This window comes from Acinonyx jubatus, chromosome X, assembly GCF_027475565.1.
Source record: "Acinonyx jubatus isolate Ajub_Pintada_27869175 chromosome X, VMU_Ajub_asm_v1.0, whole genome shotgun sequence".
Classification (NCBI taxonomy): Eukaryota; Metazoa; Chordata; class Mammalia; order Carnivora; family Felidae; genus Acinonyx; species Acinonyx jubatus.
This window is the reverse complement of record NC_069389.1, coordinates 99,037,144-99,056,036: the sequence shown is the minus strand read 5'-3', so window position 1 is coordinate 99,056,036 and position 18,893 is coordinate 99,037,144. Positions and strand designations below refer to the sequence as shown.

The following is an 18,893-nucleotide window of genomic DNA, read 5'->3' as shown; positions in this document are numbered from 1 at the left end:
GTGGTCAGGAGATGGGCACATTCCACCAGCTGGTGGCTACACAAATGACCTTCAATGCTAGTTTAGCATAAATATGTTGTGACATTTCAGACAAATTAATGTATTTTTACAAGGTGGGGCAACCACCACAAATTAGGCCAAATGGTTTGCCTGTAGGCCGGGTCACTAGGCAGAGATTCCAGAGCTTCTCTGCTGCTCGTACATCCCTTTCTGCTCCCCCCCCTCAAAAGAAATGTTTATTTCTCCCCAGAAACCAGTTGGATAAATGTCAGCAACCCTCAGGGATTAACCTTAGCCCTACCTTGGTGACACAGAATTCCAGGGTCTCTCTGCAACTGATAGATGCTGACTCTGACTGCTAGAACCTGCTCAAGGACTCCGTTCCATATGTTGTGTGGTATGGAAATGCCTCGGTAGTTAATAGTGCTTCTGTTGTGTGGGTATAAAGCACCAGCTCCTTGAAAAATTACCTGGAAATGGGAGTATTGGACATGAGAAGGATATAAAAGGAACTGACAACCTAAGAGAGGGGAAAAGGTCCAGTTTGTGAACAGTCAGACCTTGGACTACTAAGTAGCCACGCATCTTTCATTTGAGCAGATTTCATAGACAAGCTGCGCAGCCAAATCAAATGGGAATTAAAGGGATTCTGTGTAGCTAGTACAGAAAGTGTTTCAGAACTGTTTCAGAAGCACAAAGGCCACTTTAGTCACAGGAAACTGCCAGAGGGTGACTTATTTGACAGAAAGGAAAACAAACAGACACAATGGCTGGTGTATTTTTGAGGCAATATTAAATCTAATAAACATGACACCGATGGTATTGACTCAAATCGGGTTGGGCAAGTTGGAGAATTTAACGGCTTATCTTCCAACTACCAGCCTTTATCTCAGAGGCAGCCTTGACAGCAGAGAACAGAGTCCAAAACATGTCCTTCTCTGACTCCTGCCAGGTGTGTGCCGTCCCCAGCCCCTGCCCTGGCCTCAGCTCTCAGAGCGGAGATAATTAGAACGTCATTTCTGCCAGCTTTGTTTTTTCTGGGTCACTGACTTCAGACTTGATCAAAATAGGAGTGCTATACTGAAATGAATTCATTTCCTCTTCCTCAGCCAGCCCCAGCTTATTTCCTGGGGGACCATGCTCCATAGGACCAGCTCACACAGACAGCTGCTGTACAAGAGCGATAGTGTTTATGGAGATCCAAAGAGGGGGCGCACGGCAGAGGAGTGGGCACCCTCCACAGCAGCAAGCTCTCACTCTCCCTCTCAGTGGCAGGGCGCTGACAGGCACGGGCCTCAGACAGACGTGCTGAGGAACACATCACAGCAAACTGCTCCGGGAGCTGCTAAAGCCAGTGTTTAATGTTTATCCAATGGCCTCAGTCTGAAAGGCTCTGTAGAACATGCATAACACAACTCAGCTTTCTACTCCATTAGCATTCAAATTCCTAGCTGCCCAGAGACACATGGTACTGACCAGGGAAGGCCAGTCTATGTGGAGGTTGAGGGCACGCAGACACATGCGGCAGAATGAGGTTGCTGGGTGTCTGGGAGAGACACTCCGAAACGGGGACAGAGAGCCCCAAGTGGTACGAGAGGGAAGGCCAAAGACAACCTTTGTCTTTACAACATCACCAGTTGCCCTCCATTAAGAGACAAGATTAGAGGTAGGGCCTTATCTCACACTGACCTTTGTTCACTTCATTACTGACTGAATGTCAGGCCTCCTCCAGCCCGGGAGAGAGGGGGCCTCCCAGTGCAGTGGCAGTCCATATCTTCTTTTCAGACCTTTGGATTCAATGAGAAAAACAAAAGCTTCCTTGGGCTTTCACTCAAGGTAAGAAGAGTAGCCACATTACTGTTACTGTTTTGGCCAAGAATGAGCCAGATTTGTCTGCCTTTGTCCAACCCAAGAGAAGAGCCATACAGTGTAGAGTAAGTGGGTGGTGGGGCGGAGAGTGCTGTAACACAGTTCTCAGAGAAGTGCCCAGTGATGAAGAGCTATCGAGGAGATGTCAAGGCAAGTATTGGGCTGACTGCTGTATCCAGGAAGGAACTAGAGTGGAGCCATGTTTGGTTGGCCTGTGTGTCCCAAGAGCCTAGCACACAGCACATGACACAAGACACACGACATGCACACACACGGACACACGCACGCGCACGCGCACACACACACACACACACCAGTCCTTTTGCCCCTCATTGCCATTAACATGCCTTAAATCCATCGACATCTGTCCATCCCCCACTGTTACCATTCTATTTCAGGTACTATCATCCCCCACCTAGACCACTGCAGGAGCCTCCTAATTATGGGCCTGCCTCTTCTCTCACCTCCTCTTCCAATACGATCTCAAAAGCAGCCAGTGTGATTCCTCTAGAACCCAGCTATGTCACACTCTTGTTTAAAGCCCTTTAGTGATGTCTCACAGCCACGAGAATAAAGCTGCACATGCACATCCCTTCATTACCTGGCGTATTAGTCTGCTAGGGCTTCCATAACAAAATACCACACACTGGATGGCTTTAATAACAGAAATTTATTTTCTCACAGTTTTGGAGGCTACAAGTTCAAGATCGAGGTGTTGTTGACAGCTTTGGTTTCTCCCGAGGTCTCGTTCCTTGGCTTGCAGATGACCATCCTTCTACGTGTCCTCACATGGGCATTTTCTCTACGCTTACACACTCCTAGTGTCTCTTCCCCTTCTTATAGGGACGCCGGTCCTGCTATATTAAAGCCCCACCCTAATGATCTAATTTAACTGTAATAACATCTTTAAAGGCCCTGTTGCCAAATACAGTCACATTAGGGGTTACATGAATTTAGGGGGACACAATTCAATCCATAATACCTAGCCACTGTCTACCTCCTGATTCTCATTGCTCACTACTCCCATATGTTCAGCATATATTAGACTTAGCAAATTATTTGTAGTCACCTGGATGGGCCACATGTCTGTAAATTCTGGACCATTATCCATGCTGTTCCCTCTACCTGGATGGCTTTCAACACTTCCCCCTCCCCACCCCACGCCATTTTCATCCCATTTCTCTCCTACCGGTCATTTCGGGTAGTACTTTCTCTGGGAATTCCCCACCTCCTGATTCCTAATCTGAGTGAAGGGCTCTCATACCCTCTCTGCTGTTTCTTTCTCATAACGTGGAGCGTCAATACCTAATGACCCTTCCAAGGGCTTTGCTAGACCATGAGTCACTTGAGGGCAGAGGATGTGTCATAGTATTCTTCTGAATTCCCAAAGCCTACCACAAGACTTAGCCCAAAGAAGGTAGTACTCAATGAAAGAACAGATCAACCCGTTTGCAAGGGACAGATGGAGTGAACCAGGTCAAGCTACATGGCAGTACATTACAACTTAGGATCCCATATCACCAGCTGATAGATTGTGCCTGAGTGTTCCACAAGATGGATGCTATGTCTGTGCTAACGGAAGGTCCTGTCCCCAAAGGTTGCTGTTAGAGTAAAATCTAGTTTCTCCAGTACCATGTTTTCCAGAAGCCTCTATGACTTTGTTCTTCCATGTATCTACAGAATAGTAAGAGAGAACTGTATATCCTAGTGACACAGAAGCCCTAGAATGTTGGTCCTCAAACTTGAGTGTGCAGCAGAATATGCTGGAAGGCTTACTAAAACACAGATGACTGGGCTCCCACCCCCAGAGTTTCTCATTCCATACGTCTAGGTTGGGGCCTGAGAACTGACATTTCTAACAAGTTCCCGGGTGATGCTGTTGCTGCTGGTCCAGAGACCACATTCTGCAAAACGCTACTCTAGAGGATCCTTCTGGAATTATTGAAAATGAATTTACATTATGCTGAAAATAGTAAAAATGATAAATAGGTTTCCCCAGAAAATGTGATCAACCGTCCTCCCCCAGCTTTGCCAGACCAACGTTGCTGAAATTCACGAGATAGGGAAGCGATAAGCCAATTTTTCTTTTAAGGTAAAACTGCCCCTGGAAAGAAATTGTAACCTAACGGTGTGTGTTCTGCTCTTTTCGCAGGTGCGATTAGAGTGGCCAACAGACCTTGCGGTCAATCCCATGGACAATTCATTGTATGTCTTGGATAACAACATTGTGCTGCAAATCTCTGAGAACAGGCGCGTGCGGATCATTGCAGGGCGCCCCATTCACTGCCAGGTGCCAGGCATCGATCATTTCTTGGTCAGCAAGGTGGCAGTTCACTCCACTCTGGAGTCTGCTAGGGCCATCGGCGTGTCCCACAGCGGGCTGCTTTTCATCGCCGAGACGGACGAGAGGAGAGTGAACCGCATTCAGCAGGTCACCACCAATGGAGAGATCTCCATCATAGCCGGTGCTCCCACTGACTGTGACTGCAAAATTGACCCCAACTGTGACTGTTTCTCAGGTATGACCTTTTTAGCAATTCACCAGCTCCCTCTCTGTTTCCAAAAGAAAAACGTGCATCAGAAGAGTCAAAAGGAAACACAGAGTGTTGCCTGTGGACCCTGGGATAAGCGAGTGGAGAAAGCGATGGGTTGGAGTTACGAAGCCTAGTGTCTGGTCGTTGGTCTGCAACCAGCCGACCAAGTGATGCTGGGCAAGCCCCAAAACCTCTTGGGGACTCGCTTACCTCATCTGTTAAAGAGGTCACTTGTCTCGGTTTTATCACCTTGCTGGCTTGAGGATAAACTAGTGTAACAAAATCTTGATACGGTTAAGTTAAGATCACTATATGAATGTAAGATCATAACACTGTTTGTACTTTGGAGAAAAGGAAAGTAGGTAAAACCTGAATTTACTGATTTACCCAAGGCGAAACTCACTTCCCCTAAGTGACTGGTTTCCAAATTAACCGTGTTTGCTATTTGAAACCCAAAGAGACTAGAACAAGCTGTTTGGAGGACATAGGGGCAAAATAAACTCCCACAGTGGATGTTTCTCAGGACATCACTCTGCTACTTTGATCGCTTAAAACAAACAAACCAAAAAACAAACCTTTCTCCCTAACCTGTAGTGCCCTTTACTTCCAACTGAAATATATTTAAAAAAAGAGCCTTTTCCCCCAAACATGGAGCAGATATTCCAGATAGCAAACAGTCCTCTAAATGTCAACCGATACATTTATTGCTGGGATGTGGCGATCCCTCCATGCTACCTGCAGTCCTGTTAAACTGCTCACCCAGGCCCGAATCATTCTCTTAACCTTTGCCTTTCCTTGGGCCAGAGGAATCAAGAGTGAGCAACTTGGTCAGTAACGACTTTGGATCAATATTTCCAATGTTTTCCTGGACAATTAGTTTTATAGTTATTTTGCTAACTTATATTTTTCATTCAGGGCAAATCTGATGTTTATTCCAGTTATCAAATTTGATGTTCTGAATAATTGCTGCACTTACAGACTTAGTGTACTTTGACAATGTGACCATGGGCATGAGCCAAAGAAGGGTCCTCTAGGCACAGTAGAATTGCAAAGTCCTGAGGCAGGTCCACAAGCACTGACACGCATGAATCGCCTGGACTTCCAGCCAGATTTCGTGTGGCTCCCATTATCCGCTGTTTTTTCGCATCTTGCGATACGATACTGAACGGCAGGGTAGAGGATGTCACAAAACCGGTGTTAACTGAGAGAATCGCATCTTACTGTTCGTCTTCACTGGTACTGACTCAAGAATTCTGAGGAAGTTTCAGATTTGTCAAGGGAGGGGCATGTAGAGATTGTTGGTTCACTGGTTGTTCCCTTTAAAATGACTACTGATGCACAGCGATTTCTCTTTATGGCTGTGTTCTTAGAAATGCTTGCGATGACGATTATTAAAACCACGGTCTCTCTCTCACAGGTGATGGCGGCTATGCCAAAGATGCAAAGATGAAAGCCCCTTCCTCCTTAGCAGTGTCACCCGACGGTACCCTTTATGTCGCAGACCTTGGGAATGTTCGAATTCGTACCATTACCAGGAACCAGGCCCACCTGAACGACATGAACCTTTATGAGATTGCTTCACCTGCTGACCAGGAGCTCTACCAGTTCACTGTCAATGGAACCCACCTGCACACCTTGAACTTGATAACAAGGGACTATGTATATAATTTCACCTACAATGCCGAAGGTGACTTAGGTGCAGTTACCAGCAGCAACGGCAATTCTGTGCACATTCGCCGTGACGCAGGTGGGATCCCCCTTTGGCTTGTGGTGCCCGGTGGGCAGGTGTACTGGCTGACCATAAGCAGCAATGGAGTCCTGAAAAGAGTGTCAGCCCAAGGCTATAATCTGGCCGTGATGACCTATCCTGGAAACACGGGGCTTCTAGCCACCAAAAGTAATGAAAATGGATGGACGACCGTTTACGAGTAAGTTTCTCATTCTCAGCGTAGGCTTTGTTAAGCTTTTATTTGAAATGGTATTATAGTGGGGAAATGGCTTAGTAATTGCCGGAGGTTGCATGCTATTTTCTCGTAAGAACCACAATAAAAAAAAAAAAAATCAAAAGTCACGGAGAAAATTTTACCTAACTCCTAGGGTTCAAACCCATTTCTCCAGAGCAGTTTTGCAGAGCATAATAGTAAAAACATAGATTGAATGAAGAAGCAGGTGTGGCACGGCAGGAGACAGGAATGAGATAGAGGTCCATGTACTCAAGAAATTTCCAGCATAGCCGGGAAAACAAGGTAGAATTTCATTTAAATAACAAAACTAAGAAAATAGTTCGAAAGCAACAAAGAAGCAGTGTGGCTTCACTAGTGTTTATTGATCCCTGTGGGGTTTCATGAACGAATAAATGAACGTGTGCCCAGCCCAGCCAAGCCCAAGTCAGTATAAGCTGCTGTGGGAGGTAATAGAAGTCAGAATATAAGAAATAGACCCTGGAAAGCAAGTGTGAAATATGTAGGGCAAACGCTGAACAGGAGTGGCTGCACTCCATTGCCTGCTTCTTTGAAATGTGGAGCCAGACACCCCTGTACAGGTCTGGGCTTCCTCGGTTTCCCTGCACGAGTCAGAGAATCTGGCATGTTGCAGTGTTCACAGACTGGACCCGGGATGGCTTTGTTTAACTGGGAATTAGCACAGGGTGTGTCTGACAGCAAGCTTCTAGGAGGTGTCACGACACGGAAGGAGACCATTGTCCTTGCCTTTTCAAGCACGGACAACCTTGTTTGCAGGTCAACTCACTTAGAAAGCTAGTCTGCCAGCCCTTGGCAAGCATCTTTTCCACAAAAGGGAATTGCTGAATTTTTAAGCAGTGCACTGAGTGAAGATCATCTATGGAATCTGAACCCAGAGTCCGCAATGGCATTAAAGTCGAAAAGCGTGACAAGTGGAAATGTTAAGTATGAGGGGTTCCCGGTGTGACTGTTCTGTGAGGAGGCAGGCATCGTGAAAGGGCTTTGTCCAATCTCCTGCAAGCCTCCAGAGGAAAGGGACAAAACAATTGGCCTTCACATTTTGGATCGTTTCCCAAAGAAATGCCACTTATACAAAAAAGCTGGACAGCTGTTTTAGTTTCGCTTAGAAATACGTGTTTAGTTGTTGCTGTTGCAAGTCTTACTCTATTTTTTGAAAAATTTCTCTTACATCTTAATAAGAGTCATAAGAGCCCCTGTTCACTGAACCTTTACTATGTGCCAAGTAGTAGGCTAGGTGATTTCCGTACATCATTTTACTTGATCCCCAGAATAACAACATGGGATAGGTGCTCCTGGTGTGCCTATTTTATGGATGAGGAAACTGAGGCACAGAACGGTTAACTTGTCCTGGTTCACACAGATGTCCAGGATTCAAACTCCCAACAGTCTATCTCAAGAGCCCAAATTTGTAAATACACTACCCTGAAGAAAGATAAAGTTTCTAATGAGAATGTCTTTTTCAAAAGTTCATGCAACATCCCACCGCACCTGAAATTAAACAACTGTTTCGAAAGCTAATGGTTGACTTCGGTCAAGCAACAAGAAATGGCTGAAGTATTAACTACTTTTCAAAATAACAGCTCAACCATTCATTCACTGAGTCATCGATTCATCACATTGTACACTTTACATATATACAATTTCTTTGTCAATTATACCTCGATAAAGCTAGAGGGGAGAAAAACCAAAAGTAACCAGTTTATTCAACAAATATTTATGGAGCACCTAATTAGTGCCAGTCAGTATCAAGTACTCTATCCCCCTGGGGCTGGGGATATAGCTGTGAACAAAACAGATAAAAATTCCTACCTTCGGGGCACCTGGCTGGCTCAGTACATAGAGCACGCAACTCTTGATCTCAGGATTGTGAGTTTGACCCCACGTTGGGCATGGAGCCTACTTAAATGTTTTTTTAAAAATCTCTACCCTTGTAGGGCTTACATTACGCTGGAGGGAGACAATAAAATGTACAGAAGTTCAGATGGTGATAAAGTCCTGTGGAAAACTAAAGCGGGGTAAGGGAGATCAAGAGAGCGGGGCCGAAGGGGTTTTTATTTTGGGCTGCGTGGTCAGACAAGGCCTCACTAAGAAGGTGACATTTCAGTAAGTCCCTGTAGGACATAAAGGAGTAAGCCATATAGATATCTAGGAGGAGGGAAGAGAGAGAACATTCCAGGCAGAGAGGCTGCAGGGCCTTTGCACTTGCTATTCTTACTCCATTCCAGTCACACTGGCTGCAGGTGAAGTGGCCAGGCCTACTTTATGTAGTACTCTGTAAAGACTTTGACTTTTATTCTGAAGTGAGATGTAGAACCACTGGAGAGGTTGAAGTAAAGGAATGATGTAATGTGACTTAATTTGTAAAGAATCAGTCTGTATTGAATCCATCAGACCGTCTGGTGGAAACAGGGGAGCCCGGTGGTGGAGAGAGGAGGGGTCTGCGATACTCCAGGCAAAAGATGACAACTTAGACCAGGGACTGAAGGCAGCAATACGTGGTAAAATGTTAAGTATATCTTAACGGTAGATTTAGCAGGACTTACTGATAGATTGGATGTGGAGTGAAGAGAAAGAGGGTTAGAGAGAATTCCAAAGGTTTTGGCCTGCGCAACTGGATGTTGGACTATTTATCAACACGAGGAAGAGTGTGCAAGGAATACATTATACTGGGCAGGAGATCAGGAGTTCAGTTTGGGATATAATCAGTTTCCTTAGACATCCAAGTGAAAATGTCAAGTAGACAATTGGCTATATGCATCTAGAACTGAGGGGAGAGGCTGGAGATTTCAAATTTGGAGATCCACATTTGGTACCCACCAGTGGTTAGAGTGTATTCAAGCCATGAGATGGGATAAGAAGAAAAGATGATGACTAGACCTGGAGCACACCAACGTTTAGAGCAGAGAATATGAAGAGAAACCGGCAAGCGACCAAGAAGGACAGCCCAGTGAAGTAGCAGGAAAAGCAGGAGAGGAGGATGTCCTGGGAGCCAAGTAAAACAGGAAAGAGTGATCAGCTGTGTTAGATACTCTGGATAAGTCAAGTAAGATAAGGACTGAGAATCGACCATTCAATCTAGCACTGTAGAGGTCATTGTTCACCTTGAGAAGGGCAGGTGCCGTGGCACCATGGGGGACAAAAGCCTGAGCAGAGCTGGTTTCAGAGAGAATGGATATACACATGTTCACAGCAGTGTTACTCATAATAGCCAAGAAGTGTGAAGAACCGTTGTCCATCAGGACACGAGCACACAAACAAAATAGGGTACATCCATACCATGGAATGTTATTCATCCATAAAAAGGAATGAAGTTCCGACATATGTTACAACATGGATAACCTCAAATACATTATGCTAACTGAAAGATGCCAGTCACAAAGGACAAATATTGTATGAAGTGTCCACAAACGGCAAATTCATACAGGCCGAAAGTGATTGGTGGTTGCCTGGGTCTGAGAAAGGGAATGGGAATTGGCTGATAAAGAGGATGGGGTTTATTTCGGGGGTGATGGAATGTTCTAGAAGTGGTAGTGATGATTGCACACATTGTGAATGCACTGGAAGCCACTGAATTATATACGTTAAAGTTTATTTCTTGAGAAAGAGAGAGTGCATGTGCGAGCAGGAGAGGGGCAGAGAGAGAGGGAGAGAAAGAATCCCAAGCAGGCTGTCAGCACAGAGCCTGATGCGGGGCTCAATCTCACCAACGTGAGATCATGACCTGAGCTGAAATCAAAAGTCGGATGCTTAACCGACAGACCCACCCAGGTGCCCATAAATTGTATAACTTTAAAATGGTGGCTTTTATGGTATGTGAATTATATCTCAAGAAGAAGAAGATGATGATAGTGGCTGAGAGGAAGGAGATTGGAGACAATGAGTAAAGATTTCTTAGGAGTGCAACCATTGTGGGAAACAGTATGGAGGTTCCTCAAAAAAAAAAAAAAAATTAAAAATAGAACTACCCTATAATCCAGGAATAATACTCCTGAACATTTACCCAAAGAATACAGAAACACTAATTCAAAAGGATATATGCATCCTTATGTTTATAGCAGCATTGTTTACAACACCCAAGATATGGAAACAGCCCAAGTGTCTATCGATGGATGAAAGGATAAAGAAGATGCGGTATGTGTATACAGTGGAATATTACTCAGCCATAAAAAAGAATGAAATCTTGCCATTTACAGCAACATGGGTGGAGCTAGAGAGTATGATGTAAGCAAAATAAGTCAGAGAAGGACAACTACCATATGATCTCATTCATAGATGGAATTTAAGAAACAAAGGAAAGCAAAGGAAAAAGAGAGAGAAAGACAAATCAAGAAACAGACCCTTAACTATACAGAACAAACTGGTAGTTACCAGAGAGGAGGGGGGATATAGTACAGGGATATAAAGAGTATACTTACCATGATGAAAAAAAGGAAAATTATTAAAAACTAAAAAAGATATATTCTTCGAACTGTGTTCGGGGGAAGCTTCAAAGGGAATACCAGGTTATTTAACCTTTGGATCAAAGCTATTGGCACCATTTATGGATCTGTGGTAACTTTTTTTTTTTTTTTGGATTTGATTTCAAGGGTAAAGGATGACATTGATATGGTTGCAATAAATTATGTGATGCATGTAAGAAGAAAAGAACTCTTCTGAGAAGCTTTGCTGTAAAGAGGAGCAGAGAAATTGGAGCAGGGGTAGGGAGAATGGGGTAGGCTGAAGGAGTTTTGTTCTTAATGAGCAATGTAACAGTATATTTGTATACCGATGAAAATGATCCAATAGAGAGGGGAGAAGCTGACAATGCCAGATAGAGAATAGAATATTGTGGTCAGATCAGGTCGTGCGCCTGGTTCCCACTGGCAGCACGTTGATGCAGGCACCATGTGGCAAACAAGATACGGTGCGTGGAGCCCAGGCCTGTTACCAGGACTTGACTGGCAGTGAGTGAAAGGTATCAACATCGCTGTTGCCAAATAATCAATGTTGAGCCTCTGAGAGGTGAGAAATGCAGGCATTCACATGGGGGTAATTATGGAGTTTTATAGCCACAAAGTGACATTAGAAGTTATTTTAGGGGCCCTTGCATGGCTCAGTCGGTGAAGCGTCCAACTCTTGATTTCGGCTCAGGTCACCATCTCACGGGTGGTTACTCCGAGCCCCATGTTGGGCTCTGCGCTGACAGAACGGAGCCTGCTTCGAATTCTCTCTCCCCCCTCTCTGCCCCTCCCCTGCTCACGCTCTCTCTCTCTCTCTCTCTCTCTCAAAAGAAATAAAAACTTTAAAAAAATGTTTTAAAAGAAGTTACTTTGCAAATGAGGAAACTGAGGCCCAGATAGGGACACACTCACCTCTTCACAGTTGCTCACCGGTTGAGCCTTGAGTCAGGTCTTTGAGCATCCAGTTCAGTGTTCTTTCCACTACTACCCTCACTGCCTTCCAGAAAAAAGAGGAGGATCTGGGATTGTTAAGAGTGACCATGGGAAGTCTGAGGAGCTAGACTTTCCCTCCAGGAGCAGGGAATGAGGAGTGTGATAGCACAATGAGAGAGAAAGGGGGCTAAATACCCACTTCTTCCTCCTGTCACCTTAACTCCAGCCAGGATTATGCTGAAACCCTCCTAACTGAAAAGCATCTGTGGAGAGAAAGCCCGTCTTCCTCCTGAAGCAGTCCATTCTGGTGCCGAACAGCAGTGCCCGATGTGACACTGCCCCTGTCCCTTCTTACCCGCACAGAAAAGCATGAGCAGTTTCCCACCCTGCACGACGTAACTGATTCTTCTTACGGTCTTCTCTATACAGAGTCTGACTTCTTTCACTTTTATCCTCCAAGGCGTTAAGCCAGTCCTGAACACTCCTTCGAGTTTTTCTCTGTCCTTCTGAAGCTGGGGAACCCAGAATTGGAGCCACTATTCTAGTCCAGGGTCAGAGCCCTGCCGAGGTCGCTAGAGTATGGCTGGGCCGCTGCTGCCAGGCCCTCCTGACAAAACTCGAGCGTTTCTCCGTGGTGAGGAGACTGCCTTCCGTGGCCAGAGGGGACAGACTGTTTGCCAAGTTGGAAATGGAAATTCTGCTCTGAGAGGAGAGACAGAGAAGCAGAAACAGAAGCAAAATTTGGCAGGACGGAGGACTGCCACGTCCAGGTAGCTAAGCCAGCAATCCATCCAGCTTCTGATTATCTGTGGCGATGGGGAGAAGAAATGACACGCATGACCCTGAACAGTGGGTCATCCAAATGGGATCTTAAAATGCATCTTGTGCAGTGGTAGTATGTGGGCTTGTATTAGGTAATGTGATGTTGTTTAAATAGTTCATTGATTTTCATAATTCCGTTTGACTCGGACCAGGCTCAAAATTGCACACCCCGAGTATTAGTACTTGATGCTTGACTGCCCCTACGCATCCTGAATGTCACGGGGAAAGCTGACCACAGACAAATGGCTCACGGAGAGGTGACTGTCAAAGCAGGAATACCGACCAAAGGAGGCAATTCTGGCCCGAGGGGGCTGGCGGGTTCCTAATTGCAATGACCCTGCCACAGCGGGGGCCCACGGGAGGGGCCCAGCAAACACACAGCAGGCAAGCCTTCTTTGCCCAGGAGCCTGCAAGAGCGGCCAGGATGCCCTTGCTTGTTTCCCAAGCCTTTCCCTGGCAGAGGCTTCTATTATACTAAACTGGGAAGGTTCCAGACTGAGGCCAAAGCTTCAGTGTGTCACTGCTGCTGGTCCAGGCTGAGCAGATAGTTCCTCAGGCCCTTGACCATGTGAGAGCCGTCCACTCGAGACTGTGACTTTACATGATTTCTTGATCCCTGGTCTACTGTATTCTCTCTCTTTCTGGCCCTTGTTAGCACAACCCCCTGCCACCCCCCAAAAAAGCCATCCACTGACAAATTGGAAGGCCCTCATAATAGCTCTGAGTGCCTTCTAGGCTATTTTATAAATGCTCGATTTTATGGAAGGTGGCTAATGAGGGATTCTCCCTCCCTCCCTGGTAAGATTAGAAGTAGAGGGGAGGGGCAAAGCAAACAAGCCATGCCTCTGGGGGATATACCTGCCTGGGCATAGGATGTGATTCCCATGGAGAACTGGTTATGTAAATGAATAATCAGTCTAAACACATCAAAATGTTTCCGGTGTTTTCTAGAGTCTCAGAGTAGAGAGGGAACTAAAGCACCACGTGGTCCAGCCCCCTGTCTCCAGGCAAGCGAAGGATTTCAGTTAAACAAGAACAGAGAATTGTCAACCGTCCCTTCAGGTCTCCTGAGACAGAGACTCTCAACACCTTTGCTCAGTCACCTCTCCAGAAGGAAGAGAGGCTACCGGCCTCCAGTAGGCCGGTAGGAAAGATTCCAGAGGCTGGTAGGAAGGATTAGCTGCAGCGCATAGGACATCTACATAGGCAGAGCCTGGCCTCCCGGCACCACCGTAGCCGGCTCTGTCTCTTCTGTAAGCACATTGGCTCTTGTATCCACCCATCCCTTCTGTTTCCACTGGTAGCATTTTAGTTCACTCACTCAACAAGTAGATGTAGCGAGAATCTACTCTGTGCCAGAGAAAACAGGCACGAATGAGACAGGGGTGCCCTCCCTCTATGGATAGGAGCTTACAAACTAGTGAGGAAGACAAATCCCAATGATGGGCCATCACAGTACACTGAATAAAGGCAGGAGGCCACCATCTTCCTACACAGACGAAGGCTGCAGCCTTCCAACATGCCTTCCTGCTCCACATATCCCCTTCTAAGATCTGCTGCCACCAAAGTACTGCTTTCATCACACTCTTCTCTCCCTAAAAGGCTTCTATGCCTCTCCACTCTCTACTGACTACCTGCTTTCCTTCAGAGCCTGGTACCCCAGTTCCCCTCTGCTCTGGTTCCAACATGCCTCTCAACCTTATCTCCCACTACCCTCCTAGAGGAACCTTGTGCCCCAGCAAGCCAGTCCTTTTTTTTTTTTTTTTAAGTTTATTTTGAGCGAAAGAGCAGGATGGGGCAGAGAGAGAGAGAGGGAGGGAGAGAATCCCAAGCCAGCTTCACAATGTCAGTACAGAGCCCGAGGCGGGGCTCGAACCCACGAACCACAAGATCGTGACCTGAGCTGAAGTCAGATGCTTAACTGACTGAGCCACCCAGGTGCCCCAACCCAGTTCTTTTAAAGGACATCCCAGCCACCTGCATGCTTTTCTTCATACCATCACCTCTCTTTGGAATGCCTTCCTCTCCACTCCCATCTCTACCTACCAAGAGTTGAGCGTTACCTACCTTCTAGAATTTAAATACCATCTCCTTCTCTTCCTTTTCTGTTCAGCCCAGCTGGAAAGACTTCTACCTCCTCTGAGCTTCTATAGCTTGTTTACAGAAGCACATGGCAATATTCTGGCATTAGAGTGATTTGTGTGAATGTCTTATCTGCCCCGCTAGGCTTTGAATTTCATTCAGCACTGTACCTCTGGTACCTCACACAAGACTGATACTTATTGAATAAAGGACAAGTGGAGATAGAAGGGCATTATGGACTTGGAGCCGAATCAAAAGAAGCCAAATGAAGTTATTGGTGAGGAAGGGGACTCCAGCATTTTCCACAGAATGCTTATATTAGGTTGGTTAGGTTTCTGGCATAAGAAAGGGAAGAGGGTCTGTTTTCCTTTAAAATATAAGTCATGAATTTCCTTCTATAATCTTTAATATTTTCTTCAAAGCAAGGTGGAGGAGCTTCTAGTTTTTACGCTGCATGGTTTAGCTCTGGCTTAAATTATCCTCAAGGGAACAGGGCAGGCTATCCCTTATGAGAAAATATCAGACCAAATATATTTTTCATAATGTGTAAATATCACCCTACCCCAACGAAACTATATGCGCCCCCAGGACCAGAATGAATTCTGAACTTCCTTTACAAATGTCTTCTTTGCTCCAATGGGGGCATGCGCATGCACACACACACACACACACACACACACACACACACACATCCAGGTGCACGTGGTGTATCAAGGTGCTGAGCAGAACAGGAGTTATACTCAATTCTTCACTGATTGGTGTCCTGCGAGACCCTCAATAGTGGAATTCTGTAAAATCGCGACAGGAAGGGACGATCTGATGGCAAATCTCCTCTTACTAGACCCGCTTCTGATGACTATGAAGACTACAGTCATCACCTGATCACACAATTCACCAGCCAGCATTCGCAGGCCTCGTTAAGCGAGTGCTACTCTGAGCCACGAGAAGGAGGGGCTTGCTACCATGTTGTGGCCTGAGGGGATGGGTTGCAGCATATTGGCTTGTACTCTGCACCAAAGGATGCAGGCACCAAAGGGAAACACACAACATAAGAGGTTTTGATTAAACTTGTATCTTTGACATTCAGTCTGGAAACATGCATTCCCCTGTGACGGAGAGAAAAACCTCAAGTAAGCCATAGGAAATCAAAGGCTCCCTTTATTTCTTATCCACTTTTGAGCAATCTTTCCAAAGTTGTGGGAATTATGCACTGATGAGTACTTCCACCTGTCACTCTTCCTTGGGAAGTGACCCCACGGAAGAGAGGTGGGCGATATGTTTAGACCTAGGACCATACAAATGACAGAGACACCACGTGGAAGATACCACCAAATGTGATTGCTGGGACTGACTGGCAGAACTGGGGTATGTCAGTGTGTTGGATAAAGTGCTTCAGGGCTATTTTGGGGGTATTTCTTCCTTCATTTTTATTGAGATATAATTGACACACAGCACTGTAGAAGCTTAAGGTGTACAGCCTAATTACTTGACTTCTAATATTGACAAATGATTACCAAAACGAGTTTAGTTAACATCCATCATCTCATAAAGAGAGAGAGAGAGAAACAGTTTTTTCCTTCTGATGAGAACTTTTACGATCTGCTCTCTTAGCAGCTTTCCTATATACCATACATCAGTGGGAGCTATAGTCGTCATGTTGTGCATTACATCCCCAGTATTTATTTACCTTCTAACTGGCAGTTTGTGCCTTTTGACTACCTTTCTTCAATTCCCCCACCCACCCCACCTCTGGTAACCACAAATCTGCTATTTTCTGAGTTTGGTATGTGCGGTTTCTTTTTTGTTTTAGATTCTACACGTAAGTGAGATCATACACTATTTGTCTTTGTCTGACATATTTCACTTAGCATTACGCCCTCCAGGTACAGTGCTTTGTTTATGATAGACTTAAAGTCAAATATGCATTTTCAAGAAGGATGCATGTCCAGCCATGGAAAGGAAATCAGGCAATATAACTTTCGAACTACCCAGCAACTGGGAAGGGCTATGGAAAATTCTACCTGATCCCCAACACCATTGTTTCTTTCACCAGAAAAGGATCAGGCAGCCACCTCCCGGCTAGATCTTTCCAGGTAATTACAGTCTTATCCAGCACTATTTATCTTTCCTCTCCAAATGTCCTCCTGTCAATTTGGAGAGTGGGGATGGGAACAGAATATGTAGGAACATGGCTGTGCTCTGGGGAATAAGCTTTTAAATGTATAATCTCAGACAAAGAGCACCAGTGACTGAGCTTAAAAGGTGTCTGGAGGAGAAGGGTTTAGGAAACCAGAGTTATCCACTGGCCACTGCTAAGTCTCGTTGGAATTTTTGGCACTTGTACCTCTGCTTATGGATGGCTCGGATGGCATCTGATCTTGTCATCTTGCCCTGAGGAGTGGACACATCCACTGCCCTCCCCTTTAGATGAAATCTTGCTTTAAAACAAGAGGCCGGGTGACTGAGAAAGAAGGAAATTGCCCCAAGCTGGAAAGCCTGTTGGGAACTTGCATGCATAGCATCTTAAGTCGGATTTCCTGGGGGAATGACCGTGAGTGACCTTGCCATGATTTGAGGAGACCACTTAGAAATCAGGAAGGGTAATCCAATGAGGCAGAGTTGCTGTCGATGGATGTGAAACAGAGAGGAGCTGTCTGCATAATCCCGGCTGTGCGGCCCCAGTCTCCCTTGTGAGGAAGGCAGCTTCCTTCTCTCTGCTTCTTGGAAACACTTTGCCGCAGGGAAAAAGCAGCTTGGCACCCTGGGATGATTAAAGGTAGACGTTGTTTTCCTATCCTGGAAGGAAGACCCGGCAGACGGGTTGAGACCGTGCTGGGCACTCAAGCACTTCCATGCCTCTTTCTCATCAGGGGCCTGGGATTTGCAGCCACAGAGCCCCAGAGCAGACCGTGGGCAAACAGGCTGAGCCGGGCCCAGGATTCTGCCGTCAACCCCAGGCACAAACAGTACCCTTCGGCCTTTGCTTGATAATGAGGCCTTAGCTGCATAGTAGCAACACACCAATGACCATTTGGACTAAAATGCACTTAAACAAAGGATGCATCCAATTAAACGATTGGGCTTGGCATGTCTGTGACGTCAAATGACCTATCTGATTGTTTTTATATGCATACATGACTGTCTAAACCATTAGCATGTGTGTGTGCGCGTGCGCATGCACGCATACACGTGGCACCGAGCTTGGGGTGGCACTGTGTATAGCCTCAAGTTCAGTTCCGTCTGATAAGATAAGGTCCAGCCCCCTCTCCCAAGCCTACCAAAGGCTGGTGTAGGTTTTAACATTTGAGCAACTCTCCAGGCTGAGTTCTTTAAAACCTAGTGAACTAACACTAAATCACTGTGCCATTTTGCATAATTGTCGGGGGAGGAAATAGTGAAACCAGACTTCGCCATCGTGTCCAGGCTGTACCCTGCTCACTTTGGGTAAAAAGAATATAATTGTTTAACATATTAAAAGCAAATAAAAGTGCTTAAATATTTTGTAATTTGCAACTTGAAAAGAAAACAGTAATGGGTTTCCAAGTGCATGCCTTTACTTTTAATGAAGTGTTTATTTTTCATGGTTCTATTGGCAATAAAAGAACAGCTCCACATCAAAAGCCTTCAGGGAAGCAGTTTCCATTTGGAGGACAGTGAGATTGCCAGTCATTCCGACTTTTTTTTTAAAAAAAGGAAACTCACTAGACTATATTTCCAGATATATGTTATTGCCTATTATCCCAGGTAATTATTTTTTTTGTCTCTTACTCATATAGGCAAATTACAACGCATTATGTACTATACTCTAAAAAGATTAAAAAAAAAAATTAAGTGACACTGGGATCAGGGGGCTCCAGAATGTTTTGATGAACATGTTTCCATTATCCTCCGTGCTTGTTCATTTTGTTGAAAGAATGATTCATTCATTTCAAATTTGGCAACTTAAACGGCAAATATAATTTTCCTATCACAATGCAAAATCAGTTTATTGCCCTTCCAGACATTGGGGCGGTTCTTGCCCTTTTTTCCTTTGCCAACAGCACCCTCTGCTGGCGTCTGTTATCCATCACATCTAATGGGATCGACCCAAATTGCAAACGGAGGCCTCCCTGCAACATTACACACAGCAGGACATGATTCATAAATCAGTTTTCCACCCTGGTGATTCATTACCAGATATATTTTTTCTGTAAAACAGCACAGCTCAAGGAAGTCATCAAGAATTCAGAAGC

The 18,893-nt window shown here is 45.4% G+C and overlaps 1 protein-coding gene across 2 annotated transcripts in view; it reads left to right on the top strand.

The window, feature by feature from the left end:
• TENM1 (teneurin transmembrane protein 1) overlaps positions 1-18,893 on the top strand; it is a 779,729-nt gene that overhangs the window by 729,975 nt on the left and 30,861 nt on the right. For both annotated transcript variants that reach the window (XM_053201635.1, XM_027054328.2), the window contains 2 exons: positions 4,022-4,388; positions 5,821-6,331. In XM_053201635.1, the coding sequence (XP_053057610.1) occupies positions 4,022-4,388; positions 5,821-6,331 (878 nt within the window). The remainder of the gene's footprint in view (positions 1-4,021; positions 4,389-5,820; positions 6,332-18,893) is intronic.